This window comes from Gobius niger (genome assembly GCF_951799975.1).
Source record: "Gobius niger genome assembly, chromosome: 13".
Classification (NCBI taxonomy): Eukaryota; Metazoa; Chordata; class Actinopteri; order Gobiiformes; family Gobiidae; genus Gobius; species Gobius niger.
Genome location: NC_136864.1, coordinates 26,129,226 through 26,157,210, shown reverse-complemented (window position 1 = coordinate 26,157,210; position 27,985 = coordinate 26,129,226). Strand labels below are relative to the sequence as shown.

General features: G+C 42.4%; 1 protein-coding gene across 3 annotated transcripts; it reads left to right on the top strand.

The window, feature by feature from the left end:
• On the top strand, nucleotides 1-27,985 carry zmynd11 (zinc finger, MYND-type containing 11). 3 transcript variants are annotated; one of them, XM_079569163.1, is made up of 16 exons: nucleotides 1-234; nucleotides 3,134-3,269; nucleotides 6,197-6,356; nucleotides 7,416-7,439; nucleotides 11,643-11,804; nucleotides 13,635-13,712; nucleotides 13,978-14,070; nucleotides 15,715-15,802; nucleotides 17,879-17,934; nucleotides 18,019-18,096; nucleotides 18,179-18,297; nucleotides 19,453-19,732; nucleotides 21,104-21,178; nucleotides 21,268-21,549; nucleotides 23,305-23,490; nucleotides 27,058-27,980. In XM_079569163.1, exons 2-16 carry the CDS (start codon nucleotides 3,139-3,141, stop codon nucleotides 27,178-27,180), a joined length of 1,935 nt encoding a protein of 644 aa, XP_079425289.1. In that variant the 5' UTR covers nucleotides 1-234; nucleotides 3,134-3,138; the 3' UTR covers nucleotides 27,181-27,980. The 3 variants fall into 3 exon arrangements, with proteins under 3 accessions (XP_079425289.1, XP_079425290.1, XP_079425291.1); XM_079569164.1 differs by lacking the exon at nucleotides 7,416-7,439 and having other exon boundaries at nucleotides 27,058-27,985; XM_079569165.1 differs by lacking the exon at nucleotides 3,134-3,269 and having other exon boundaries at nucleotides 27,058-27,984.

Sequence of the window (27,985 nt, the reverse complement as noted above, 5' to 3'; positions counted from 1 at the left end):
GCGGTGGGTGAGCCCGGGGTGAAGCTGCAGTGAGGCGGATTCCACCACTAGAGTTCTCCCCTGTACTTGTCCCTCTGTCTGTTTACCTCCAGCGCTGCGCTAACGGGGGGTGGGCACTTGGAAATACAGACAGCAGCCCCATCAACAGCCTCGATCTGCCCGCAAAACACCCGATGTGAGCGGTCCCGCGCCCGACTCTCCGCAGCGCCGCGTGTTGGTGACACTGTGCCCGAGGTGAGTGGCTCCTTCTCCCGCGGCGAGCTCCAGGACAGCGCCGCGACTGGCTTAGCTTGTCAGTTAGCATGTGTTAGCTTAGCCGCTAGCCTCGGCTGCCTTGTCTCTCCACTCTGCCCGTGATGGAGGATTGTGAACATGGCGCCCTCCAAAACAAACGGGCGGCCCCTGGTTTTACGGGGGGTTTCTGTAGTGTGACAACAATAACAACAAAACTGTTTATTAAAATATTTCATCAGAATATTCTTGGTTGTTGAATTAGACTGAAACCCAGGCTGTGGTTCTCGATACGTGTGGCAGCATTTTGCTAGCATTGAGAAGCCTAACTATCACAACAGTGTCGCATCTTTTTTTACAATCTTAACATACAGCACTGCATTTCAAAACGTCTCATAATCTTTACGTAGCAGTCTGTGTGTTAGCTTGCCTGTTTCGAGTCAATGTTGTATGCCTTTTGTTATTCGCACCTACGTTAGCAAAGAAGCTTAGCAGCTAACCAGGCAGCTAACCCTGTGTCCCCCATGTCTTTGTTGTCAATTTTACTCATTGACGTGTAATATTTAGTATACATTGTGGTCTACTGTATGTTAAAATGCAGTTTTATCAAGTGCCCTGGCCTTATTTTGCGCTGTAGTTGAGCTAAAAGCTAATGGCAAACCATCTAATCCTGGCTCCAGCCCTCAGACTGTAGCTAGACTGAAGTCCATTTTTTGCGCCAAATGTGAGCAAGTCATAATAAATCAAAAAACAACCGTGTAGGCCGACGTAAAACGTGTATTTAATAGGGTTTCAGTGTCATATCTTATCATTAGCTGAAATATGAATAAAAAAAGAGGCAGATAATTTAAACATTAAGTTCTTCAAGGGTCATAACACTCGTCAACTTGGACCGGAGGATCTGTAGCCATTTGTATTTTGATAGTAATGCATCATGTCAGAGGGGCACAAACAGGGTGAAAGTATAAGATGTGTAGAAGAAGAATTGTCCAAACTGCGGGGAATTCTGGGATTCCTGGCGCTTTTCTTTCTAATATTCAAGTGGAGGATTCTACAAATATAATACCGGACTTGTCGTCCACATAAAAGCAATTTGACACTACAGAGAATGTAACTTCTCTATTGGTGCAGAGAAGTGTGGCAGTGATCTTTGTTGAATGTTTTCTATTCCAGATTTTTTTATTTTATTATGAAAACCCCTCGATTTGTAACATATTGTTTGTACTTTTTTTTTACTCAAAGCAAGTCAGTAACTCAAACCTTAAGTATCACTGTGGGTAATACCCAGAAAAAGGAGCTGGATTGGTGAATTTGTGGTATTAAATGTTTATTTTTCATCATTTGTCACTTTTATCACTGTAAATCATATTATTTTGTTCTTAACACATAATGCACAGGGGAACAACTTCACCCAGACCATTAAAAACGCTTTAAAGTGATAGTCTGGAAGTCTAAATATATATGCAAGACGACCACCTTGTCTTGCATTTTGATGTAAAGTTATAATATACTTTTTGTTTTTGTTTTGTAAAGTCCCTCCTTCCCGGATCTTAGCAACTAAAGTCTAGCATCCTCCCGTGTCGACCAATGAGACGAGCTTTTCCTGTGAACCAGCCTGTCACCGTCCAATCAGGAAGGACTTGATTGTTTACTTTGCAAAATGAGAAGAGCGGGATAAAGAAGGGCTTTCTGGTTTAAGAGAGGAGGAATTTGATTGTTTACTTTCAAATTTCACACTCTCTCGCTCCTCACTTTGTAAACTTATAGATTATCACTTTAATGTGCTTTCTAAATTGAGATTTTTTTTCCTTTTGAGAGTAAAATCTGCATCGGTTTAACACTGATCAACCGAGTATTTGATGCTGTAATGACAACACGGTCATGATCGTCAAGGACCTGGAAAAATGTATACATTGAAGAATTAACAGACTGTGTGGTGGATGGACGTCCAGAGAGGTGTCTCCAGTTGCTTTGCTCTCATACCTGTATAATTGAGTTAGTGGGGACAGGAATAGATTAAGGAGAATGTCCGGTGATCTCTGCAAAAGTTCCCAGTGCCACATGGACTGGATAGCAACTCCTAATCAACATGCCTTCATCAAGAAGTGTTTGGACGACTGTTGTATGTGTTATTAGGTCTTATTTTAAAATTCAAGACTTTCCTGAAATCCTGTTAATGGAATTTGATTTGTTTTGGTTTTTTGAAAGTCTCTTCGTTGACGCTATTGGCAGAATCCTGTGAACAGTCAGAACAGCTGTGTGGAGATTTTCTTTTAGCAGGCGAGTCACTACTGGTTAATACATTAGCATCAGAATATTTTAGTGTGAATAATGGCGTAATGCCGGTCTCTGTTTTGGTTGAAGTCGGATTGGTATCATCGATCAAAGTAATTGTTCAGTGTGTTTGTTAAGGATGCAAGCCAATCACAAAGTGGAGCTTGTGCTGCTTTAACCATGTGTGGGAGCGTCGTCTGTTGCTAAATATGATCAGAATGTGAGCTGCTGAATTGACTAGACCTCCTTTCTGAAATTGCAAAATTAGGAATTTGCCATGAGGGTGTGCCAGCATAGGTATTCTCTCTTCTGCCATTCTGCCTTAATCCCTTTTGAACCGAACTAGATTTTTGTTCCTATTGATAAAAGTGACACCCTGAATTTCATGGAGGGGTTAATTGAAGACCCCATGAAATTGGATTGGGATTTCTTAAGATAGTCAGACAATCTGTTCTTTTGGCAGAGTTATGCTTTGAACATCAAAGTTCAGATCCACTCTGGCATTTTAGGCTTTTCACACTTTTGTTTTAGTCTGAAACCAGTTTGAGTGTGAAAGTTATATTCTTCATATATTTGTTTATTGTAATTATTGCCATTTGTAAATGGGTCTGTCTTGTTCTTGGTGCAGCTGAGATGAATAAGGAGATCATGTCTCGTGTGGTGAGGAGGAGGCAGGCGGACCCCAAAGTGGTCCAGTACGTGTGGGCCGCCATCGAAGTCGTCCGCAACCAGAAACAGATCGCAAACATGGACCGCATCTCCAAGTAAGTTCTTTTGTGGAGTGCATTAGAAATTTAGTTGAGTTGAGTTCAGCTATCACTGACGTTAACATCAAGGCTCTTAAAAGAGATGAGACCGATTTGCTGCAGATTCAAATGTCTTTATTCACTTTACCGGAAGTTTGTGATTAGTAGTTGTCACACAGCAGCTGGATCACTCATGTAAACAAGTGGGTTCATTTCAGTATCAAAGCCTTTCCCCCTAAAGTTTTGTTTGTTTTCTTGATAGTGGGTTGATAATTACCACCTCATAAATCGCAACATCCAAGAAGTGTACAAGCCCTTTCTTGCTATTACGCAAACATTTATTATTTGGAGCTGGTTGACATGACCGCAGGGCAGAAAATCCACCGCTAAACCTGACGTGCCAACACTTGAACACAGAAAGGCTTCCAGTTCCTTTCGAAAGTTTTCAAACTGATTTTGTTCATGCATGATGAAAGTCAAAGTACATCATTTAATTTCTTTTGATGCATCAGTCTAAAAAAAAAAAAAGAAAGATCTTTGAATTATTTACTCTCACACTGTTTGCCCAAATGAGTCTTGAGTTTCAGAGTTCAAGTTGATGTGAAAACAAATTCCAAGGTTTCTTAACTTAAAATGCTAAACCTCCTGCTAAACCTTCAGACTAGAAACCGAGCTCTGTGGAAAATAAGGAAAAGGAGTTCTCGATGATTATGATCATATGCGGATGACAAAGCGTAGCCTTAACTAGCGAAACATTTTTCACGGGACAGGTCATTTGACACATACAAATCTTCCGTTGTCTCCTCCAAACTGCAAAACTATTAAGTGCTGTTTCTGCCAAAAGAAATGGCTCTAAACCTGAAGATCTTAAAGTCCCATGACAATTATTGAGATTTGCCCTTGCGATACGGATATTACACCTGCTAGTCAATGACGCCCACCTAAACCAGTGGCAGAGATGCGTAAGGAGATGAGCCACACATGTTTCCCGCTTGGAGTATTTGTTGTCTTTGCCTTTTTTTAGTTCATTATATCGCTCTAAATGCGTCGAACGCCCTCGCCCGCCGCCGCTGATGAACCAAAGGCAGATATCTGTGATGAATGACTCTGTAGACGGCCCATTCACTGCGCCCACAGCGCCGGCGCTTAAACGAAACACTTAACACGTCCCGTACACGCGCAGCCGGAGCACCTCGAGAGCTGGCGCCAGTCCAGGCTGTCGTCATGGCTACACTAAAGCGGCAAACGTACGCTTAACACCAGCCCCCCCCCTCCTCGTCCCACCACCTTATTTCCCCAAACCGCTGTTGTGGCTGAGAGGCTGTTGACATTGGAGCCTCCCCTCAACAGTGAATATCAACCAAGGTCCTTTTGCAAATCCGCGTTACTTATTACTATGAGCTGTTCCCCGCTCACAAATGGTTCATTCATTCAGCCAGGACGATGTTGGAAATGGCACTGAATATTTTAAAACGGCAAGGCGAGTCTGTTTCTGGGTTGTGCTATTTACAGGATGCATACTGGTAGTTACTGGTTTGGAAAAAAGAAGAGACGGATTCAAAGAGGAAGAGATGATCAAATGAATTATCCTGTTCATGTGTTTATGTACAAAGTAATGAATTATCTGGCCCCACCACTACCGAGTAGAAACTGATCCACAGTGAGAGCAGACAGTAAAGTTTGTCGTTTGGCATTTACCATCTGGATGAGGTTATTTTTGATGAATTTAGCAGTAGGGCTGGGCGACGTGACGATACAAACTAAGTCGCGATCGGATCTCCCTGACGATCTGCTATTTTGGCCAGGTTGTCGATGTCATTGTGTTCTGTTTACGGCAGCTCTGTGCTCAAATACAGAGAGCTCTCACCACTCACTGCGTTTGCTGATCTGTCTCATCAAGAAAAATCACAGCAGAATATCAGGTGATGCAATAACTGTATCGCGAGAACCCGAAATAGATCGCAAAGGCACAAAAACGAATCATTTCTAACTTATACATGTAACAGTTCAGTTTCAGTAACAATTTTCCAGATTTAGTTCAATTTCAGCCTCTTTCTGGTTGTGTTTTTGCACATTAAAAAAAAAAAAAAAAGAGAATTGCTTACGGTTTGTGTTTTAATAGAAAGGAACCGCGTTAAGCAAAAGATTGTTATAAAATCATTATCGCAATATTGCTCCTGTATCGCAGGTTTTTTTCAATATCGTACGGACCGAGGATTACGTGGGATTCAAGCAATCACAGTGAAATATGACTTTTCAGAAGAAACTGTGCACATGAACTGATTATTGACTGATCTGAACGATATTCTGATCTGAACAATATTCTGATCTGAACGATATTCTGATTTTGACTAAAGAAAATCGCGATATGAATGTTTTGCGATACGGCTCACCCCTACAGTTTTGTACAGTATTGCAGCAGCTGACCGTGTTCCTCGTCTCACCGGTGTAACTGGCTCACCTGGTCCCACTGCCAGCTGCTCTGTGGTGGACGGGTGCCAGCGTTCGCTCCGACATGACCCCGTTGTGTCTCTCACTGCAGCCGAAACCACAGGTGGCTGTTGGAATCATGCCAGAGCAATGTGGAGAGGCATTACAGAGGCATTACAGAGGCTCACGCTTTATAACCTCTGAAGGCTCACGCTCGTCACCGACTCCCACACAATGCATTGATTTTGACTTTTGTTTATGAAGTTTTTTGCTCCAGTGGGAATTTGATGAACCGATGAAATGCAGTTTTTTTTCAAGCCTTGGTTTATTGGTGGTGGTGGTGGAAGTAGACTATACAAAAACTACTCATTAACAGATTTGATCACAAAGACAATCCAACCAATGATTCCAATTCATTCAAGGTAGATTTTGTGATTTCGACTAAAAGAAACGCACACGTTATTTTTGAGAATGGTCATAAAGTCCGCTGTCTTATCCCCTTTGTCTCCCGGTAGGTACCTGAGCCGCGTGTTCGGGATGCACCCAAAGGAGACGGCGCGTCAGCTCAGTCTGGCTGTAAAGGACGGCCTGGTGGTGGAGACCCTCACTGTGGGCTGTAAAGGCTCCAAAGCAGGCATCGAGCAGGAGGGCTACTGGCTGCCCGGGGACGAGATGGTAAGAGCTTCGATCTGTCGCTGTAGAGCAGCAGCAACAGTGGACACGAGGAAGTCCAACTTTCACTTTAGCATGACGTTATTGAGACCCTTTTCTTTTTTTTTTTAGCTGAAACAAAAGATTTTCAAACAATTAGGAAACTTTTATGCTACTATTAATGCTACTGTTGTTACGCATGACTGTTACTAACTTAGCATAACTTATACTTAATACATAGACGGCGGTTTCTTTCAACTCCTAATCAGTGTTAATTTTGTAATCTGAAATATTTGGTCATAGTCTATTTGTTTTCCTGATGAAAGGAGATGAACTGAAGTAAAAACTCACTAATAATACTTATTGAACGTCCCGGGATTAAGTCTGGCCCTTTGCCCATACGCATTAGGTTTTATTTTTTAACTAAAACAAATTTAATACATACATTTTATTTTTTAAATTTCATTTTTAATGCAAATAGGGCTGCACAATTAATCAACACGTATTGAAATTGATTTGGGTTTTTAGATTCATTTCACAAAGCAAATTTATGATGAAGTCAGAAGCATTAGCAACTAATTTGTGAACCACATGGCAAACTTTAGTTATACCACGCATTTCGTACACACTTAATGTTTGTAGAGGTCTAAACTACAGAGTTAGCAGGTTTTAAACACAATAATTCCTTATTTTGATCCTTATGTGCTGCCCTATTGTTAAAAATAAGACTAAAGCTAGATGATGCTACTTCTGTGTCGCTGCCATCAAGACATTAGCAAATATGGTTATAGTGTTGTTCAAATGAGCCCTGCTTTGTGATGGCTGCTTTATTTCCCACGTTAGCTATTATCCAAGGCTGCCTCGCTAGCTCAGCTCGCATTTTAGTCACATCTAGGGAGGAATTTAGTTACCTTATTATTCACAAAGCAAAGGCGATACAGAAGAGTTACTTTTTGTTGACTGGTCTGATGAAAAGAATGCTTAAAACATCTGAAAGTGTGGTTTTTGGCCGGGTCCCGTGGCGGACACGTGGCTTTGGCGGCAGGACTTTAAACATTGCTCTCTGAATCATTGCAATCACAGGACCCTAAAGCTGAGTGCAGTAAGGTAAGGCTCGGCTTTGTTCCCCTTCTACGAACCGGGGTTCTTTCTCCTCCTTCCTCCCTTTGACTGACAAACATCCTTCTGTGAGGAAACACGGGCCGCCACATGCCGTGCACTCAAGGATTTGAGTGAATCTTTTTGATAAACACCATCTGCTCTGCGCCACGGACAGAAAGTATCACTGGCAAGTTTGCAAAGACGCGGACATTAGTTTGTCCTGTGGAAGGCGTCACATTAGCAACATGGCTGACAGGCATTAGTCATCAAACTGGCATGAAATATACATTTCTACAAAATAAATCAACTATTTCTCGACTATTTTTACTGCACACATTTGTCGAAAAGGCTAAAATTAGGCTCTTAAACTGGTTCTCAACTGGTTTGGCTTCAGGACCCACCGTCACCCTAGGATGACAAGCTGTGACCCAAATAAGAATTGAATTACATAATGCAAAATGCTGTAATGTCCTCTCTAATTAGTATTGAATAACCATTAGTTAATCTTTCAAACATAAAAATAATCAAAACAAGTCAATGCTAGTCATTTAGTTAAAACAGTAAAAGAAACTCTCCCTGGGAAAGACGTCGCACCCACTGATAATGGTTCCACAACCCACCAGTTCAGAACCACTCCTCTAAAACACATTCACCTGCAGTTTTTTTCTGACATTGTGCAAGATTTACCTCCAAAACGCAGAATATCGAAATTTCCCGTCATTGCTCTGCTTGATGGAACGTCTGCCAATCTTTGAGTCCATGTTTCTTTTTTTTAACACGATGGTGCAAAAGCTTCACGAAAGTCCGCTGCAGAGCTGTGGCCATGTTTCTCGCCGAAGCGATCGGTGACGTTTGATCGCGTGCTCGCTACCAACCTGCAGATGTGCGGCTGTTTGACGGACATCTTTGATTCTAGGTAATTAGCGGTCACTTTGTTCTAATGTAAAGTCGTATTCCGGGGGCACTGTTTCCTTGTTGGTGTCGTTTGAGGCAACGGAAAGGAAAGAAAGACGCAGTCCAGAGTCCAGACGATGCTTCTTTTCAATTCCTGTTCGAATAATGCCGCCAACACTTTGGAAAAGTTACCCCACTTTCTTCTACAACCCACCGATCGACAAGTGGCTGCCTAATTAAAGAGCTGGTCTTGTGTAAATGAAGTCCGAGACGATGCGAGCGCGCTGCAGGTTGTTGGCGAACACCCGTTTGTGTGTGTGTAGCACTTGGTTGTGGTAGATGTAGTCTCCTCTGAGGGTTGCGTGTGTGTTGATGCGTTCTTAACTCCTATCTGGCATGCTTCTTTGTTTGTTTCACAATCGTTAGAAAGTGAATACGAATTTCACCTCCTAAAACAAACAACAGAAAGGAGATGACTCTTCAAATCGTGTCCTTGTGTCAATCAAGCAATAAGTGTTTTATTAAAGGCCAGTCCTGACTATCTTCACCTCCATTTCCTGCTCCAATAAGGCCTTACGAGCAAGAAACCGTCAAAAATGCTCAAACATGTCTCGATCTGGCGTTTAAAGTGATAGTCTGTAAGTTTAAATGTTTTACAAATTTTATAGATTGCCTATAATTGACGTAACATAAGTAATATTAAACGATAATATTGTGTCTAAAGTCCCTCCCTTTGCTGATTTTAGCTGCTAATCAGAATCCATGGGCCGTCACTTTGACCAATGAGACGAGCGTTCTTGTGAACCGACCAATCAGAAGAGAAAGGGGAGGAGCTTGATCATTTCTTTTTGAAAGTTTGCAATCTTAGGAGTGGCTTTCTGGTCGAATCAGTAGACGAGGGGAGGAACTTGATTGTTCACTGTGAAATTTCACTCTCTCTCTCTCCTCACTTTGCAATCTCACAGACTGTCGCTGTGAAGCTTCATGACATGAGAAAAATGTCTTAAATACACACAGGTTCTATTAAATTCCAACAAATAAAAGCGGCTTCCTTTTCTCATTAGCAAACCGTGTCAAAACTGTAAGGAAAAATCAATGTATAAATCGCAGACAAATTTGAGACACATTTAGTGACATATTGATATACTGTTGCTTCTTGTGATAATGTGTCAACTACTAAACCTATAATTTGGCTATTATACAGTATATTAGAGCTAGAAGAACGTTCACTTTAGAGCAGTGAAAAGTGTGAGTGTGGCTACTCCCAGAGCTTCTGTGCCGTGTCCTTGGGTCAACTTCCCAAATATTTACTTTAACATTAGTCACAGGCTGATAACCATCTCCCAGCAACTTCGCTGGACAGTTTAGCCCCAGGTGAAGTCTAAAAAGCTCCTTTATCTGGTGCTATTTATATACGTAACACAAAAAGGAACTTTTTAATTTGAATTATACTGAACTAATAACTTCACTGCAGAGCATGTCGGGATATATGTCAAAACGTATACCAACGATATGGTTCTAATGATCAGCCAGACGACAAAAATCAGATTTTTGTGGTGGGTTATTAAAAAAACTGATTTGGAAAAGGACCTACGGTATTTAACCTCTTAACTCCCACCTGAACATGTTTTCTCCAAATCTAAAAGCTTCTTCAAAACAGAGGCAAAATACAAGAAGAAAATGAGGATGTAAACGCAATGAAAAAAAGCTAAAAAGTGGCCAAAAAAGCGACAAAAATGACAGAAACTCAACAAAAAAGTGACAAAAGAGCAACAAAAAAGTGACAATAATCCAGCAGAAAAAAGACAAAAATCCAGGAAAAAAAGACAAAAATCCAGCAGAAAAAAGACAAAAATCCAGCAGAAAAAAGACAAAAATCCAGCAGAAAAAGACAAAAATCCAGCAAAAAAAGACAAAAAATCCAGCAAAAAAAAGACAAAAATCCAGCAAAAAAAAGACAAAAATCCAGCAAAAAAAAGACAAAAATCCAGCAAAAAAAGACAAAAATCCAGCAAAAAAAGACAAAAATCCAGCAAAAAAAGACAAAAATCCAGCAAAAAGACAAAAATCCAGCAAAAAAAAAAGACAAAAATCCAGCAAAAAAAAAGTGACAAAAGAGCATCCAAAAAGTAATAAAAAGTGACAAAAACACATAAGGGAGATAAAAAAGTGACGACAATGGCAAAGAGGAGAGAAAGGATTTGGTTTTAGCGGGTGGTAAGAGGTTAAACCACATGTAAAGCAGAATCCTCCCTGTGGATCGGAGCTGGTGATGTCCCGCTCCCAGAAAGTTTTTACCAACAAAAATCACCATGGAGATGTGACCAAAGGCGGCCAAGTATGAGATTTAAACAGGTTAGGTCCTCATTTAAATCCATGATTACCCGCTGCAAAAATAGCAGTTTCTTCAGTATTATCTCAAATGTTACACAGTGTGCCTTTAACGTTGGACATCTAATTTGTTTGTCTAGAATTTTAAAACGCTCCAAAACATGCTTTAAAAACCAAAATAAAGATCCCATCCGTTTTTAAACCAGCCGTGGGAATGTCGCAAACACTTCCCTTACAAACAACATTCCACGTTAGGAAAGCGTCTCCCACTGAACTCATTTCTTCCGCGTCCCGACACCGTTCTCAATGCCCCCGTCCTGAGTTGACATATTTCACCGGCGACGGCAGGACTTTGGAGCTGCGGAAACAAGCGGCAGATCTGTCCCCGCCTCGTGTCCAACTTGGCCCCCGTCCCATACGCAGTCGCTCCGTTTGAAGACGCGCCACGTCAAATGTTTAGTTCGGACATGCCTCGAGCGCTGCCAGCTTCCCCAAACCCCCCCCCCCCCCCCCCCTCTTCTCCACCACCCGTCAATCAGTGGGAGCACTTGTATTAGGCCTATTACTGATTACCTTCCAGACACGAGTAGTTTTCAATTCTTACAGTACATACACAAGTTAAAGGTTTTTCACTTGGTGTGGAGATGTACTTGTAGTGTAGGGCTTCTACTGCCACTCAAAGCCAAACTGCAGTAACTTTCCCACATTAAACTGTTTAAAAGTGGGGGGAAAAAAGGTCATAAATTAACACAAAATTTCAAATACGCACCAAAAGTTGGGTGTTTTCAGCTGTTCTGACGTCCCGCGGTCAGTTCCTGCGCAGTGGCTTTGAGGGCAGTTGTGCCGCATGCCCGGGTGAGTGCCTGTGTGAATGTCAGTGAGTAGCTAGAGGGGGGACTTCTGTAACCCCCCCCCCCCCCGTCCTCCTCCCGGGTCGATGGGGGGGTCACCCGAGCTCGGCGTTCTGCTGTGTGCCCGCTGCAGGACTGGGAGACGGAGAGCCACGACTGGTACTGCTTCGAGTGTCACCTCGGCGGGGACGTCCTGAGCTGCGACAACTGCTTCCGGGTCTACCACCTCAAGTGTCTGTCCGAGGAGTGCCGGCCGCGCGACGGGGGCTCCCACTGGCAGTGCGCCATCTGCAGGGTACGCTCCTTTAGCGCCGCGGGTCTACCAGGGGCCGAGCAGCTGCACAGCGAAGGGGAGCTAGGCGAGGGGAGGTGGGAGGAGCTTAGAGCGGGATCTGGGAATAATCAGGAAGTGGAGCTACTTGATGCTTAGGAGGTTTTCACACATGTCGGAGTGCCCTGTGGGTCGACCCGAGACCGCCCTAGTTTCAACTGCGTTTACTTCAAAGTTAGTTCAGTCCATGTTCACATGCGCCTGTACCAGACGCCGCACCATAGCAACAGACGGCATCTCGCCCATATATGGTCATGTTTGAAAGCAGTTAAGGGGAAAACAATTTTGAGAAAAATCTCTAATTATTCAAAAAATACTTGCTGAATGCTGAATTATGAATATACTTTTCTACTAAATAAAGCTAAAACGACATGGAGAGGAGCAAAGTGGTTCAACAGCCCATAAATACATTAAAAAAACAGAGAATGCTAACATGATGCTGCATGTTAGCGTTGAGCTAATGCTAACGCTAGCTAGTGCTTGCTAGGACTGCAATTTTTTTGCTTCTTCTGAACAATCTGCTGTGAATAAACATCCACATGGACCCAGTTTAGACTTGACTTTATTTGTATGCGATAAATAAGTTTATAATTCGCCTGAAAATGGCTAAAAAGAGTGACAAACTGTTTCCCAGAAGATTCTGTTTTCCCCCTCGGCGAGGCCACGCCCCCTTCTATGACGCAATGCCGTCTAGATCTATCAGCCACGTAACAACGATCAGCTGTTCAGCGAACTTATTCCCATGACAACCGGAATCGACCTGTCACTTCCCTGATGTCACTTGTCTCTCTTGTGGTTAAATACACTGAGGCTAATACAAAGCGAGGAGAAATGACCTTAATCGACTCATGCAGAGGAAAGCTTTACTGCAGCGGGAAGAAGAGAGACTTTGTTGACAAAGTTAAACGTCCTCATGCAGCGCGTCCATTCATTCTTTCTTTGCGCAAATAAGAGGTGTGAAAGCGAGAGTAGTTTGGCCTGAGATCGGCCGCTTTCACACCACACTCGCTCCGAACCACAGAGCGGCTCAGGTCGCTCCGAGACCACCTGTTAAACTAAACTAAAACAACGACAGTTGTGTCTGTTACCCATAATCTACTGACCGTATGAGTTTTACCTCTGCTGCTCTGCTCCACTGCGAGCCACAGGTGACGGGTAAAGAACCCTGCTGCAGTGTTAGCCTCTATTCAGTCTGTGTTTTTGGGCTGACAGTGAAAGTCCGGTCACTGACAGTTTTTCTGCTTTAGTCCTGTGAGTCCAGAGCCGTGGGAAGATATTTTAGTTAGGGGGTGCTGAGGGATAAAATGTACCCCAAAAACGCTTCTACTGCGCATATTTCTTATTTATTAATATTGCCTGCAGTTCCCAAACTATCCACCAGGGAGTGCTGCAGTCACGGGTTCCCACGGCCTTGTGTGAGCCTAAAGATGAACTTCACCTCCTGTCTCTTCTCTAGTAGACTATAAATCCATGTGTTTCATTTTTACAGAGTATTACTGTTTACTTTCTAAAAAAAGTAGTGTGGAAGCGTCACAGCGCCTCCCACAGGCCTGGTGGATGAATCGCACACAGTAGTGGCTTCATGCGGCGCACACATTTACTGAGCTGGCTCCGTGTTTATAGAGAACGCTTTTGAAACGGCCCGTTTTGTCTTTGTGTGGATGTAGCCTATGTGTGAGAGAAGATTAGCAGGACAGGTTCTTGGAAAGCTGTCATTTTTATGATTTTGAACAGTTTGTGGCATGAACTCCATAACACTGCCTGTCCAAGTAACTGAATTGTGTCTTCTTTCAGGGGAGTAAAAAGAAGAACATCAACAAACAAGATATGTGCAAATATCTTCGTTTTATTGTCCAGCGCATGAAAGAGAGGGTGAGTACGCGCTGTCATAGCATTCAATAAACATTTCTTAGCAATCAAAGTTGTCTAATCTTAAGAAATTTCGGCCTTTTTAGACGCTCCCTTGTACGGTCGTCTGTTGGGCCTTAATCACATTATTACATGTGATAATGACCCTTTCTTCCCGCTCACTCAAACCATCTCAGTATCTTGCTGTCTAAGTGGGCTCACATTTCCCCTTACGCTCCACAAGAGTCTATATTTAGCTTCATTAAAATGCTCTCATCCGATTTTGCAGGCCGTGGACCTACACAAGAAAGGCAAAGACACCAAGCATCCCATGTACAAAAGGCTCATCCACACTCCTCTGGACGTGGCCAACATTCAGGAGGTACATGCTGCCATCTGCACTATTTTTGAAATATGGACTGCCACGGGCGCTCTTGATGATCCGATCCGAGCTGTGCATTGAAAAAGAAAGACGGGAGCTCCTGGTACTCTTAAGTAAATTCATTTTATTGATTGTGCTTTTAAAGATCAATGTTGTGGAGAATTGCACCGCACAGCCGTGCATTTTTAGACCAATTCATAGCGAACACCAGCGGATAATCTCCCGCCTCTTTACAATAAACATTTACAATACAATGGTCTCTATGGAGACAGCTTTCAATCACAGACGTGTGAGTCTGAGGATAAAACACAGAACTAGTCTATTAATCAATTAATCCGTTTTTAATCGATTTTCCTTTGAATGAGGCCGATATCGATTGAAAAAACACTAAAATCGATTCTACAGTAGGTAGTGTATTTCAATCGACGATAATTTTATTAGTTCTTCTGAGAATGTCTTTCATATCCAAGCAAAATTGTTTCCGTGTGACATTCTTAACTGATTAGAAAATAAATCAAAGTGAACCGTGAATCAAATCGGGCCCTTGTGAAGAGAATCAAATCGATTTAAGGAATCCGACACCCAGCCCTGGTGATGATGAAGCGATCATTTTCACAAACCCTGATTTGCATCGTTTTGTCGCTCAAAAAGATAATTGTCCCGAACAAAGCACAGAAAAACACTTTACACTTTATTTTTCAAATTTGACCCCTATTTCTTTTTGACATTTTTTCAAGATTTCCCCCATTTTCCTCCTATCGCTTCCCAATTTTCCCCTACTATATCTAAAATGTTTAACAATTTTCCCCCCCCATTTTTTTAAACAAATTTTTCCCCATGTCTTGGCTTGACTCGATATTGTTAATTTGCTTATCTTACAAACAGCATTGTCGATATTATCTTTACATATTAACCATCTCTGGTTTATCCTTAGCTTTAATTCATTTCCCTTAGAGAACGATGACTAAAGGGGCCAAACTCAAACACTACAAAGGTTCTTGAGTCGTCTTCTGCACTCTGTAGTTGAAGTGTAGGATGTTTCATCTCTCATCCAAAAGGCTTCGTCGGCAACGCTAAAGTTTCCAGCTCTGATGCGGACTAGATAAAGACATCTCTGACATAGACGATCTTTAATTTGTAACAACACTCTGTGCTCAGCTACAAAAACAAAGCAACATTTTTAACAGGTTTGCTGTTCAGATAAATTCACTGTGATATATTTGTTGAAGGATTGAATGCATACATTTTAAACAGACGTGGTCCAAACTCATTCCTAACACAGGGATGAGTTTAGAAGCACGTTTCATAACATTCAAGGAGCAATTCTGTCACGGTAATGTAAACAACAATGACTAGCTGCTAGTTCACAGTCGGTGAAATTACACAAAAGTCTGTCTTTACAATATTCTGAAGGACACAATACATTTTATTCGTCTCCTAGAAAAAAGGTCATGCTGCCACCGTGCAGGAGACCGTCCTCTACAGTTCCAATACCTTTGGATGCTCAACACTTCATTTCAGTCGAACAAAGCGACCTCCACTCGCTCAAGGCTCTCGGTTAAACACACACTGACACCTAGTGGACCGCCATCACATTGCAAGCAGATTACAACAAATCTTTTGTTTCCCCCTCTTTTTTTTTAGAACCTGTCTGAAGGCAAATATAAAAATTTCGAGGAGTTTAAAGCAGACGCTCAGCACATTGTTCACAACACTGCCATCTTATATGGAGGTGAGTTCAATAGATGTTGATTAAAGTTGCTTTATAACAGGGGTGCCCACACTTTTTCGGCTTGCGAGCTACTTTCAGAGTCAGCAAGGCCCAGGTTTCTTTGAAGGGTTTTCAGGATTACTTGAACATTCAAACAGTTTAAAAATTAGAATGAAATTAGAATGAAATTGAACGATAATGTGTAAAATGAAGAGAGAACATTTCTCAACTTGATGCAGCCTACAATATTTGTGATAATGTGACAATTTGACACTTTCATCAATGCAGCCTATGAATCTAAATTGAGGCTTGTTATCACTTTATATTTTTGCTCTTTCGCTCAACATCTAACCAGTGTTATTTAACCAATGATAATGATGACATTATTTCGTTGACGGCCCTTTTTTCAAGACCACGATATGACGACGAGCTCAAAATGCCTCTAAAACATGACGAGACATTTAGGAGTTTCCGTTGACGACATGAGACTAAAATGTGAGAAAATGTCAGGTGTTCACAATTGGAACACACGAGTAACGTAACAGAGCCGCCGTCTGAAACTCTCACGGACTCTCACGCTGCGTCCGAGTCCGAGACTTTTCTTAGGAAAGGTGTTTCTTTCCTAATTAAATACAGTACCGCTATGAACGCGGAAAGCACGTCGATGAAGGAATGTGCAGACGGCGCGCTGTTAATAAACAACCTTGACGTGATTATCAAAGGGTGAGGAGAGAGTTCACTGTAGGGAGAAACTCTGCTCACAAATAAACACATGACACTCCTGCTTATTGTGCTCTAATCTGTCTGTCAAAAGCTTTTTACAACCGTATTGACCTAAATGAATTTGTTGAATACTTTTAACTTTGACTAAATCGAGATTCAGATGGAACTAAAGGCTCATTAATGCTCTCCGTTCGTAGCTTTCTGTCCGTCTCCTAAGTGATTCTGTCGGGCGCTTTTGTTTATCCAGAATCATAGCAACGTAGCAGTACATGAGCTAACCACTGGGGGCACTACTGCACAGCTCAGCAGGTGAAGCAGAACAAAACAAGTGATTTAAACCATTTACAAACAAGACCACCACTGTGTTGCCTCATTCTCCTGACTATACTTCAGTAAGTGTGGCGCCATATTGTTTTAGTTCCTGCTCTTCATCTCCCGTTTGGGTACATTTTCCAGCGCCCTCTGGTGGTCACTTTCAACATGTTAAAACGTGTGGAAGCATAAATATCCATAAATATGTACGAAATGGGAGCATCAATGAACATTAAAGGAATAGGCCACCGTTTTTACATACTGAGATATGTTCTTACCTTAGCTTTGACGAGTTCTTTAGGACGTGTCTGATCTTCCCCCGTGCCTTCAGTCACGTAAACACAGCGCAGACGGCGTTAGCATTTAGCCTCTGCCCCTCTCCTCTATAGCTCCAAAACAGGTCAAGATAGAAGCTACCAAGCTCTTCCACGTTTTCCCTATTTAAATATGGTTACGTGAAGTGTTACACTACAAAGTATAATTACACAAAATTAAACAATGTGGATTTTCTAAGCGGATAAAAGGGGGGACTATATTGTAAGGCGTAATAATACCAGGAGTAGTTCGAAATCCACGCAGTAATCTTCACTTTACTGCGCAGTAATCTTCACTTTACTGCGCAGAGGGGAAAACGTGGAAGAGCTTGGTAGCTTCTATCTTGACCTGTTTTGGAGCTATAGAGGAGAGAGGAAGAGGCTAAATGCTAACGCCGTCTGCGCTGTGTTTACGTGACTGAAGGCACGGGTGAAGATCAGACAGGTCCTAAAGAACTCGTCAAAGCTAAGGTAAGAACATATCTCAGTATGTAAAAACGGTGGCCTATTCCTTTTAAGATTAAAAAGCATTTTCATCCAAAAGACTAAAACTAAGAACCAAAAGCAACACTGCATCTATCGACAATAAACTGCTTGGTCGTCATGTGCGTTAGTCCAGCGCGCGGCCATTTTGGAGTGACCGGACAACACGGTGGACTGGGTTTGCGTGGGGACTGGTAGCTCGCGATCCTCGTGTTGGGCACCCCTGCTGTATCAGATGCTTGTAAGTCTAAATGTGTGTTCACAGTTCACAGTGATCAGGCTGAAATCGCACGGCTGCTCTACAGCGACACATGCCACGAGGTAAAGCCTTTTGTTTCATCTTTTCATTCTCTCATTCGCCGTTCGACAAACTCATGGCTGTGTTTTCTCACTTCTCTGTTGCAGCTGAATGAGTTGTTGTTGTGTAAAAACTGTTTCTACCTTTCGAACGCCCGGCCCGATAACTGGTTCTGTTACCCCTGCGTGAGTACCGCAGACCTTCCTTACTCGCTTGTCCTGCTGTTTTTCTGAAATGATAATGATGTGTTTGCTGTGACTTGTCCAGAGTCCCAGTCACGACTTGGTTTGGGCCAAAATGAAGGGTTTCGGTTACTGGCCGGCCAAAGTGCTGCAGCGGGAGGAGAACCAGGCGGACGTGCGCTTCTTTGGACACCAACACCAGAGGTCTGTCCAACACACACCGTAGATTATATTCAGAATAGAGGTATGCAAATAAACTGTTGTGTTTTTGTTTTTGTTCAGACTTGCATTTTTATTTGATACACCAGTTTAATGTATTTATCATCTTTTGTTCATATAAGCTGTAGATCTAAATGCAATAATACTTTTTTTCCTTAAGGGACATTAGTTTGACTGAAGTTTTTGCTGAGCACAATTCTATAACTGCCTACTGAACCATAAAACAAAAACAAGGAAGATTTTGTGCAATCGAAATTAATCACACTTTACTTTAGCAGCACAGACACTTTTTTAGTTTTCTTTTTCCTGCAGACATCGCTTTGGGACGAACAAGCCAAAAAATATTTCACTGTCAAACTTGTTTATTATTCACACTTGTTTATTAAGCCACAGCAACTTGTTTAAAAAGATCATTCATCAAAATAAATCAAGCCACTGTGTTTGAAACGGCCTCACATCTTCACCAAGAAGTATCTCAAATATACCTCTAGAGTACAACCCCTAAATAAATGGTGCTTAAATGTTTTTAATTGCGATTAATTAATTAGAAAGGCCATAATTAACTCGATTAAACATTTTAATCTAGTTCCACATCTCTTCCCATCTCTGCACATATTAGCGTGATAAGAATCTGTGCATAGAGTGTTGAGGCTAACTTCCTGTGGCTACCTTCCTGTTAGCCTGTGTCTGGTAACAACTGCTTTCTGTCCACATTTGTTTTGTAAATTCACATTAAAGGAAGGTTGAACACAAAAGAAAATCTAAATAAACATAATTCTGACTGTTTTCTAAGACAATTAGATCAGATTGTGGAGCTCTTTTAACACGTGTTAGCGTCAAATTAGCATTAGCCTTTAGCTTCAGCTCTTAAACGGCTACATTTACAAATACAGAAGTTTTCTCTGAAGTATTTACAGCGTATGTAAAGTTTTTAAGCTGTTGCAAGTGTTGGTTTAATATTTATTTCGACATGACATGGCCCATAGCAAAACAAAGACAGGTAACTGTTAGCATCATGTTGCTTTCACAGGGACACACAATACACAGAGCTTATTGAAGTCCCCATTAAACTATGTCATTTTGTGTCTTTTACTTTCTTTAGAGGTGGATAAACATGTTCTCCTTGGTTCTCCTCCCCAGGGCGTGGATCCCCGCAGACAACATCCAGGACATCAAGGTGAGCGTGCAGCAGCTGCAGGTGAAGCGCAGTAACGGCTGGAAGAAGGCCTGCGAGGAGCTGGAGATGTACCAGCGCTTCCTCCGAGAGGGACGCCTCTGGAGAAGCAAGATGGAGGACACAGGAGGGCAGTCGCACCAGCCGCACCAGCCGCAGAGCCGCTCCCAGCAGGAAGAGGGCAGCGGCCGCACAGAGGACGGCGAGTCCAGCATCTCCTCCACCAGCAACGAGCAGGTCCGACATGTGAGTATTGTAAGACCACAAAAGCAGACTTTAAAACAACTGATCAGACCGCTTCAACGAAGTGAGGCGACACGAAGAAGAAAATGTCCTCAAGACCTCAGTTCAATGACAGGATTACAACACAGTCACCATTGGTGCCATTTGCTTTTTACATTTTCTATAATCACATCATTTTCTATAATCACATTATTTTACAATGAGAATGAGTGAAAGAAGATAGAAAAAAAGGATAGGCTTCCACTATTAAGGGAGTGGTGCCAAACTCATTTGGTGTCAGGTTGTTCTGCGGGCCGAATATTTATATACATCAAATTATTAATAATAGTAATTTAAAGGAACTATACAGAGTTTGAAAATGTATTTTAAAGGTATTTTCCTCCCCGGCCCCTTCATGTTCCAGCCATGTCCTAATGTGTAGAATGAGCTCACACCTGTTCACCACAACTGCCTCTAAAATCCTGCACTGTCACTCAAAAAGTTGTCACTTCGGGTCCGAAGTGCCGTCATGCACGAGCTCAATATAGAAGCTGCAGTTACGCGTAAAACCTAAGGTGGCAGTAGTGAGCATAAAATAACCAACTTGCATCTAGTCTCTGTAAGGGAATTCTATTTATGCTAAACTGAACTAAAACACAAAACTTATCCGTTTGGGGAATTGACTGAAATACAGGACAGATACTCACACAAATGTCCTGTTGTACAATCAAAACCCACTTCAGGGGCTGATGGGACTTTGAGCCCTCACAGTTGCGCTTAAAAAAATCACAAATTAAGATATGACTTGGGGGCCAGAATGGGCACTCGGGCCGCATGTTTGGCATTGCTGATTTAAGCTGTTACCCTCCTATTGATATAAACAGGATATAACTATAACAAATGCATTTGTGTTTGTTCATCCAAACTGGTCTCAATCTGGTCTCAATCTGCATCCCTGAAATGTAGGAAGTCTCGGACTGAAAAACACATTGTGGTTTTCATTAATGAGAACAGAGCCCTCTGTTGGTCATTTCTTGCAATAGCACCCCAAGAGTTTAGCAAGGGTTCCCAAACTGTTTTGCCTGATTGCCACACAAACAACACGGGACACACCTTCTACAACTTGACGACAATAAAACATTTAAAATCAAGCTGACAACATGCATTTAAGTTACTTTTGATTTTGTGTGGATTTCACGACCTTTATGTTGTTTTAAATTGGAAATTATACAATAAAACAGTAGCTTTTTCTTTTTATCTTAAAGTGCTCTCTGGAACCCCTGTGTTTTTGTGCGTTAATGTCGTAATATGTGTTGTCTTGTACATTATTTTGGACACCTGTTGCCTTATTTTGTGGTCTATAAAATAAACCTTGATGTTTGTTTTCTCCTCCAGCTCAAAAACAGCCATGAGCCTAAAGCCAAGAAAAGTCGCCGAGCTCAATCTGCTGAACCCAAAGATGAATCCAGTGTAAGTTCACCACTGCGCCCTCGCCTCTAACTTGTGCCAGAAAACATGACCATTTCATTTTTCCTGTTCTGTTCTGTTCTGCACCCCAGGACCCGGAGCCGGAGATGGAGGCGGTCAGCTCCAGCCAGGAGGTGCCGGCGTCCCCGGGCTCCCATCAGCCCGAGAAGCTGTCGGTGTCCACTCAAACCAAGAAGGCCGGCGGCAGCTGCTCGCGCACGCTGCACCGCGGCACGCAGACCAACAGCGACGCCGGGGCCTGCCAGAACATGTGCCACGAGAAGTACACCAAAGTCTTCAACGACGTCAAGGAGATGATGAAGGCCGACAACAAGAGGGAGACGGAGCGGGTCGTCAGGGAAGCTTTGGAAAAGGTCTGGAGAGAGGGTCAATGTGGACTTTTACAATCATATACACTGCGTTCCAAATTATTAATTATTAAGCAAATGACATTTTTCTAAGATTTTCTAAATTGTCAACTCAAATGAGAGTCAGCATAATTTTTAAGTCTTTAACTGGTAGGGATCATTTAAATGTGGTGGAAAAAAATTCCTTGTGATAACAGTATTTTTTTCAAAAATAAATATAGTAAAAACCTCAAAATCCACTGTTCCAAATTATTATGCAACTCATCGTTTCAATACATTTTAAAGCTCGTAATTAACTGAAAATGGTCATTTGTTGTATTTGTAGCATTAGGAGGTCATATTTACTTAAATCAAAAGATATTTCAATCAAAAAAATATTAACAGGTCAAGTTATATTTCACCAAAGGAGCCCTTGTGTGATAGCAGCTTCAAAATTCTTAAATCCATTAAAATTGTGAGTTTTTGGACAGTTTCTGCTTGGATTTCTTTGCAGGATGTCAGAATAGCCTCCCAGAGCTGCTGTTTGGATGAAAACTGCCTCCCACCCTCATAGAAGTTTTTTTTGTTGAGGCTCCAAATGTTCTCAACAGGGTTGAGGTCAGGGGAGGAGGGGGTCCACATCATGAGTTTCTCTCCTTTTATGCCCATAGCAGCCAGTGATGCAGAGGTATTCTTTACAGCAGAACATGGTGCGTCTTCATGCATGAAGAGGATTTTGTTAGGGAAAGCACGGCTCTTCTTTTTGTAGCATAGAAGACAGTGGTCAGTCAGAAACTCCACATAATTTTCAAAGGTCATTTTCACACCTTCAGGGAGCCTAAAAGGGCCTAAAGGGGCCGACCAGCTCTCTCCCTTATGATTTTGGTCCAAAACATGACTCCGCCCCTCCTTACTGACGTCACAGCCTTGTTGGGACATTGTGGCCATTCACCAACCGTCCACTACTCCATTGATTTGACCATCCAGGGTTACACGGCCTCATCAGTGAACAAGACTGTTTGAAAATGAGTCCTCATGTATTTCTCAGCCCGTTGCAGCCTTTTCTGTTCATGAACATTCAATTAACCGTTTAGGGGAGGCCGGATAGAAGGTTTATGCACAACTGCAGCCTCTGGAGGGTCCTACACCTTGATGTTTGGGAGACTCCAGAGGCACCAGCAGCTTCAAATACCTGTATGCTGCTTTGTAGCATCTGTTCTCTTAATCTGATGTGTTTTTTTCTGTCAGAAATCGTCCATATTGTGCCATTATCTGCACAAACCGGAGTGTGACTCTGAATCATCCACAAATCTCTTATCTGTACGATGATTACACTTAATCTTTCATGAAATATCGAAGGTTTTCATACCTAGACCAAGACATTCAACTATTTCACGCTTTTCATCAGCAGAAAGACCCTTTTTCTTTCCCATATTGCTTGAAAATGATGATCTGCATAATAAAGTGGAACACCCTTTTCAGCAGTTTTTCCCTTAACTGGGCTTAACCTGAAAACTAATAATCCCAGGTCTCTGAGATTCATGTCAGTGATTCATAGAGCCCCAAGACACGATACCATCCATGAGTTTCATTATTATTGTTTTTATTTTTACCTTTTTGACACAAAAATCCAATTTGCATAATAATTTGGAACGCAGTGTAGTGTCTTTCATTGTGACATTAAGTTTTCTCCAACATGCTTTTCTAACTTACCCAGATAGCATGAACATATTTTTGTGTTCTACGTGTCCTCTGTCTAACCTAACGTCTGTGGCGCGGCAGCTGCGAGCGGAGATGGAGGAGGAGAAGCGGCAGGCCGTCAGTAAAGCCCTGAGCGGAGCGCAGGCCGAGATGGAGAGGAAGTGCAAACAGGTGAAGGAGAAGTGCAAAGAGGAGCTGGTGGAGGAAGTGAAGAAACTGGTGTCTCAGCACAAGCAGCTCATCTCCCAGACCAAGAAGAAACAGTGGGTCAGTCCAACACATGCACGTTTACATATATACAGGCTGCGAAATGAGCGGAAATTTTCTCTATGTTTGCACAGAAGCTTGATATTTCAGTTTTCATGTGATTTGTTTTTGTTCTGAGCATGTTGAACACAATATGCAGTAGTTTAGGAGGATATAGTAAAGCTTGTCTCATTGGTCAGAGTTATGGCACCGGAGATTCTGATTAGTGCCTGATAAGCAAAGGAGGGACTTTACGTAATGTGGAATTGCAGGCGGTCAATTATACACGATCTATTGAATTTATAAAACATTTAGGGCACAAACTTGCGGTTTCTTAACGGAGGCTGTAGACTAGACTTTTGCGCAGACGGGGGGAGCTCTGTGGAATCTTCTGGGCTGGACAGAATCCCATGACTATGATACAGCAGTGGTTCCTCCCCATGTGTCCCGCCTACTGGAATATTTTACCTGAGATATTATACCAGGTAAAATATGTGGGAGGTGCACGTGCCGGGGTTTTGATCACGTATCAGCAGCATGGGGTTTGCCTCGTGCTCTTTATCAGTATATTGTCTTTCTTCAGGACACAGACAGTTCACAGAGGGATAAATAGTTTGTAGTTTATCCTGCAGCAACTTAATAAGATGCGTGAGGCTGCGCAAAGTTGATGTAAAGCTGCCAGAGCTTGTTGTAGTCGGCGCCTCAGCTTAACCCCCTTTCTTTGTTCTAAGTGCCTTCCTCATAGGGCTGTGCAATTAATCGAAATTCGATTACGATTTCGATTATTACACTAGACGATCGCAAAAATAGCATAATCGGGAACAAACGATTTTTAAGGATGCCCTCCCGCTCGTCCATCCAAAGCGCAAAAAGTCCGTCCTGCGCGGTTTGTGTGACGCGTCTGATCGGCTGAAACACCAGCGCAGCGACAGAACTGTAAATAATATCGTACTAATGTTTTTTATACCTAACTCTTGAGATAGCGCCACTGTTAAAGGGGGGGTATTATGCAAAAATGACTTTTTCAAGCTTTACATCATGTTATTAAGTCATTCCCTCATTAAAAACATGCCTGAAGTGTTGCCTTAGCACATTCACGTATTTTCGAGTAATCTGTAAAAACTCTGATGGCAGCCATTTTAGGGATAAAACGCCTGATTCCTTCAGGAAACGCCCTCGACCTCCAGGATACGCCTCCGACCTTTCGTCACCAGCCGAGTAACCAACCACTGCTCCTCAGCAGAACCCCCTCCCCGCACTGTGTAGCCCTAAGATGTAAACAGCGTCATCATGGAGGATTAGCTTCATGTGTTGTGAACCGGAGCCACAGCAGACTTTTACAAAGACATACATCAGTGTTTGTTACCTAAACACCCAGGATTAAAACCGGTGACAAGAACACTTGTTTCAGTGTCTGGTTCTGCGCTGGGCCTTGATGATGCACAGAGCCTCAGGAGAAAGCTAATGCTAAGCTAAACCTCGAGTCATCACGTGAAAACGAGAAATATGCACAAATAAAGTCAATAAAACCACCACACACATAAAGAACCGTTTAACAATGATCACACACGGAGCCTGGCTTGTTGATTTGGAAGTTTATTGCTCACATTTCATCTACAATGGGTCATAGCCGAGTAGCTTTCTCCCGGAGCTAACAAGCTAGCCGCGACAAGCTAACGGGAAAATTCACTGAATACAAGCATATTATGCATTGAAAACGTCACTAAAACAGGCAACTGCTTGAAGCAGCCTTTATGATGATCACACACGGAGCCGGGCTTGTTGATTTCGTAGTTTATTGCTCACATTTCATCTACAGTGAGTCATGGCCGAGTGGTTTTCTCCCGGAGCTAAGGCACTATTAGCCGCGACAGGCTAACAACCTTCACCTTCACAACATTCATTGAAAACAGGCAGCATATTATGCACAAATAACGTCAATAAAGCAGGCAACTACTTGAAGCAGCCTTTACGATGATCACACAATGAGCCTGGCTTTACACATTTGTGGTTTATTGCAGACTTTTCATCAACAATGAGCTGTAGTCGATTTTAACAAGCTAACGGGTAACCTCGAAAAACCATTGTCCACCTGCGGAGATAATGTCCGTCTTTTGAATCGTATGGGCTCCTGCAGATCCTGGTGTCGTCCATGGGGGTATAGTTAGAGATCCATAGGGCATGGCAGATGCAAAGAGAAGCCTCCAAGCAGCAGTTATTTTTCAGGCAAGAGCCCCTTCCAAGCGTCCGGTGTGGAAGGTTCGTCTCCAAATAATATCCGGTGTGGCCATTGTTCACAAAGTGATAAACAGTAGCTCCTTTCCAACAATAAAAATTAAAATGCACCGATCGTAGTTTCAATACTTGAGACAACGAGCGCAGTGTTGTTGTGATGCCACAGACAGCGTGTGGAGGGGGCGTGTCGGAAAAGGTCAGAGGTTCTTAAAGAGACAGAGGCCTATTTCAAGTCATTCGCTACCACCATTTTGAAAGAGCAATTTTATACAAGGTAGTTATTCTAATTTACTGCATTGACAGACCAACAGAAGGTTTCGTCATCATTGTAGTGTGATATAGACTGGTGCTATGTGGCTGAAAAAAGCATAATACCCCCTCTTTAAGAGCTCACCTTGTGCTCAAAGGAGAACAGCTGTTTTAGAAGCCTCGATGTCCTTTGCTCAGGCACTGGTTTTGTTTAGTAGGACAGTCTAAAACTCTTCTTCAGGAGCAGATCAACGGAGCTCAAACAAACTCTTATTACTTCATGCAGCTGAGATGATTGTTTCTGTTCCCTTTGCATTTCACGAGCTAAAGGCTCATGCTTTGGTTTGACATAAAAACATTAGCGCTGTGTGATGATGTCATCAGGCCGCGCTCTGTGGGACAGGTGTGAGGGCTGGCCAGCAGGGGGCAGGTATCCCTATAGGATTAGTTTAGAAACCTGAGCATATTTTTAAAAAAAATGCTTTTATTGTCCAAAGAAAATCTAGTCCATAGTTTACAAGAATAATAAAAATGATTAGATGAAATAAGATTTCTTTTTAAGGCAACAAATAATCGTTTGAATAATCGTGATTTCAATTATTACTAAAATAATCGCGATTATTATTTTTTCTATAATCGAGCAGCCCTACTTCCTCAGGCACTGGTGCATCATTGTTTGTACACAAGATGCCAACCTCGTCTTGAGCAACGCTGTTGTTACGCCAGGCGGAAGATCAGGCCCTTAAACTGACAGACTGTCACTTTAATTTAAGTGTACATTTAACTTGCCACAGGGACAGATTTCTTGGACACATTTTGAGGCCAACATTTGTTTAAAAATATTGACTTATTTCTACATGACTTTCTGCTGTGGGCTGTGGTGCGTGCTCAGTAAAGCCTCTCGCTCCCACTTTGTAGCACAGCTAACCCACCTTCTGCAGACTTAAAGGGACAGTCATTTGCAGCAAATGAGGAACTGGAAACCAAGGAAAGGGAGTCTTTAAATGAGCCAGATAATGTAGATGAATGTAGTATTATCCAACCAACCAAATGTGAGAGCGTGATGGCGCCTGGTTTTAAGTAAACTGTTGCCTCTGTTTGCAGTGCTACAACTGTGAGGAGGAGGCCATGTACCACTGCTGCTGGAACACGTCGTACTGCTCCATCAAGTGTCAGCAGGAGCACTGGCACGCCGACCACAAACGCACGTGCCGCCGGAAGAGATGAACAGGCCCCGCCCCTCGCCCCACCCCCCCAACTGCAGCACGCCATTGTATCTCCCCTTCTTGTCCTCCACAAACTGTCAGGACCCAACGACTCCTGCGTAGAAAGAGCAGTTTGTTCTTTTCTCCTCTTTTTTGTTTTTGTTTTTTTTTATATTTAATATAACCATTGTTTTGTCCAGATTTCTCTATCCGCTCGAACGGCCGTCGGAGAAATGTGTTTATTTAAGCGCGCCGCAACAGACGAGCATCAACTGAAGACGTTTTATGTGAATTTTTAAAAAGAGATCACCCTTTCTTACTGTAAATGCAACGCCATTAATCTGAACATATTAGCACTATTTAGCCTTCCGCGAGCTTTGCTTTCTTAAAAACTCTGAAAATTGTAAAAAAAAAAAAAAAGGACATACGGTGAACAATGCGATTCACTTTTCCTCCTTCCTACTTTTTGCGATCATAAGCACCTTTAAATCGTTCTACCTAAAATCTCTAGCCACTTATTGGGAACAGGGTCGCGACAAAAACGGATCTTCCACTTTTTTTTTGGCTCCAATAAACAATCGGATGCACGGATCGGTTTTGAAGCCTAGACTGGAGGAGTTTTTTTTTTTATACTGATTCTAGTGGATCATTTTATTTATTTCAAATTTCTTTTACCCCGAACTCTGCATTCGTTTCAATGACCTCAGGCAGTAGAAACGACCGGACCTGTGTAGACTCTTAACCAGCCACGAGCTCACGTTTGAACCTTTTGATCGTTTGTGCTTTTCTTTGCCTCTGCCGTCTTTAGGGCTGCACAATTCATCGTA

What these genes read in the sequence shown, in the direction of transcription:
- zmynd11 (XM_079569163.1), top strand. Translation starts at nt 3,139, where the DNA reads ATGAATAAGGAGATCATGTCTCGTGTGGTGAGGAGGAGGCAGGCGGAC. An exon ending in TCCAGCGCATGAAAGAGAGG is followed by an intron (nt 13,713 to 13,977) that starts GTGAGTACGCGC and finishes CCGATTTTGCAG; the next exon opens with GCCGTGGACCTACACAAGAA. An exon ending in TTTGGACACCAACACCAGAG is followed by an intron (nt 18,298 to 19,452) that starts GTCTGTCCAACA and finishes TCTCCTCCCCAG; the next exon opens with GGCGTGGATCCCCGCAGACA.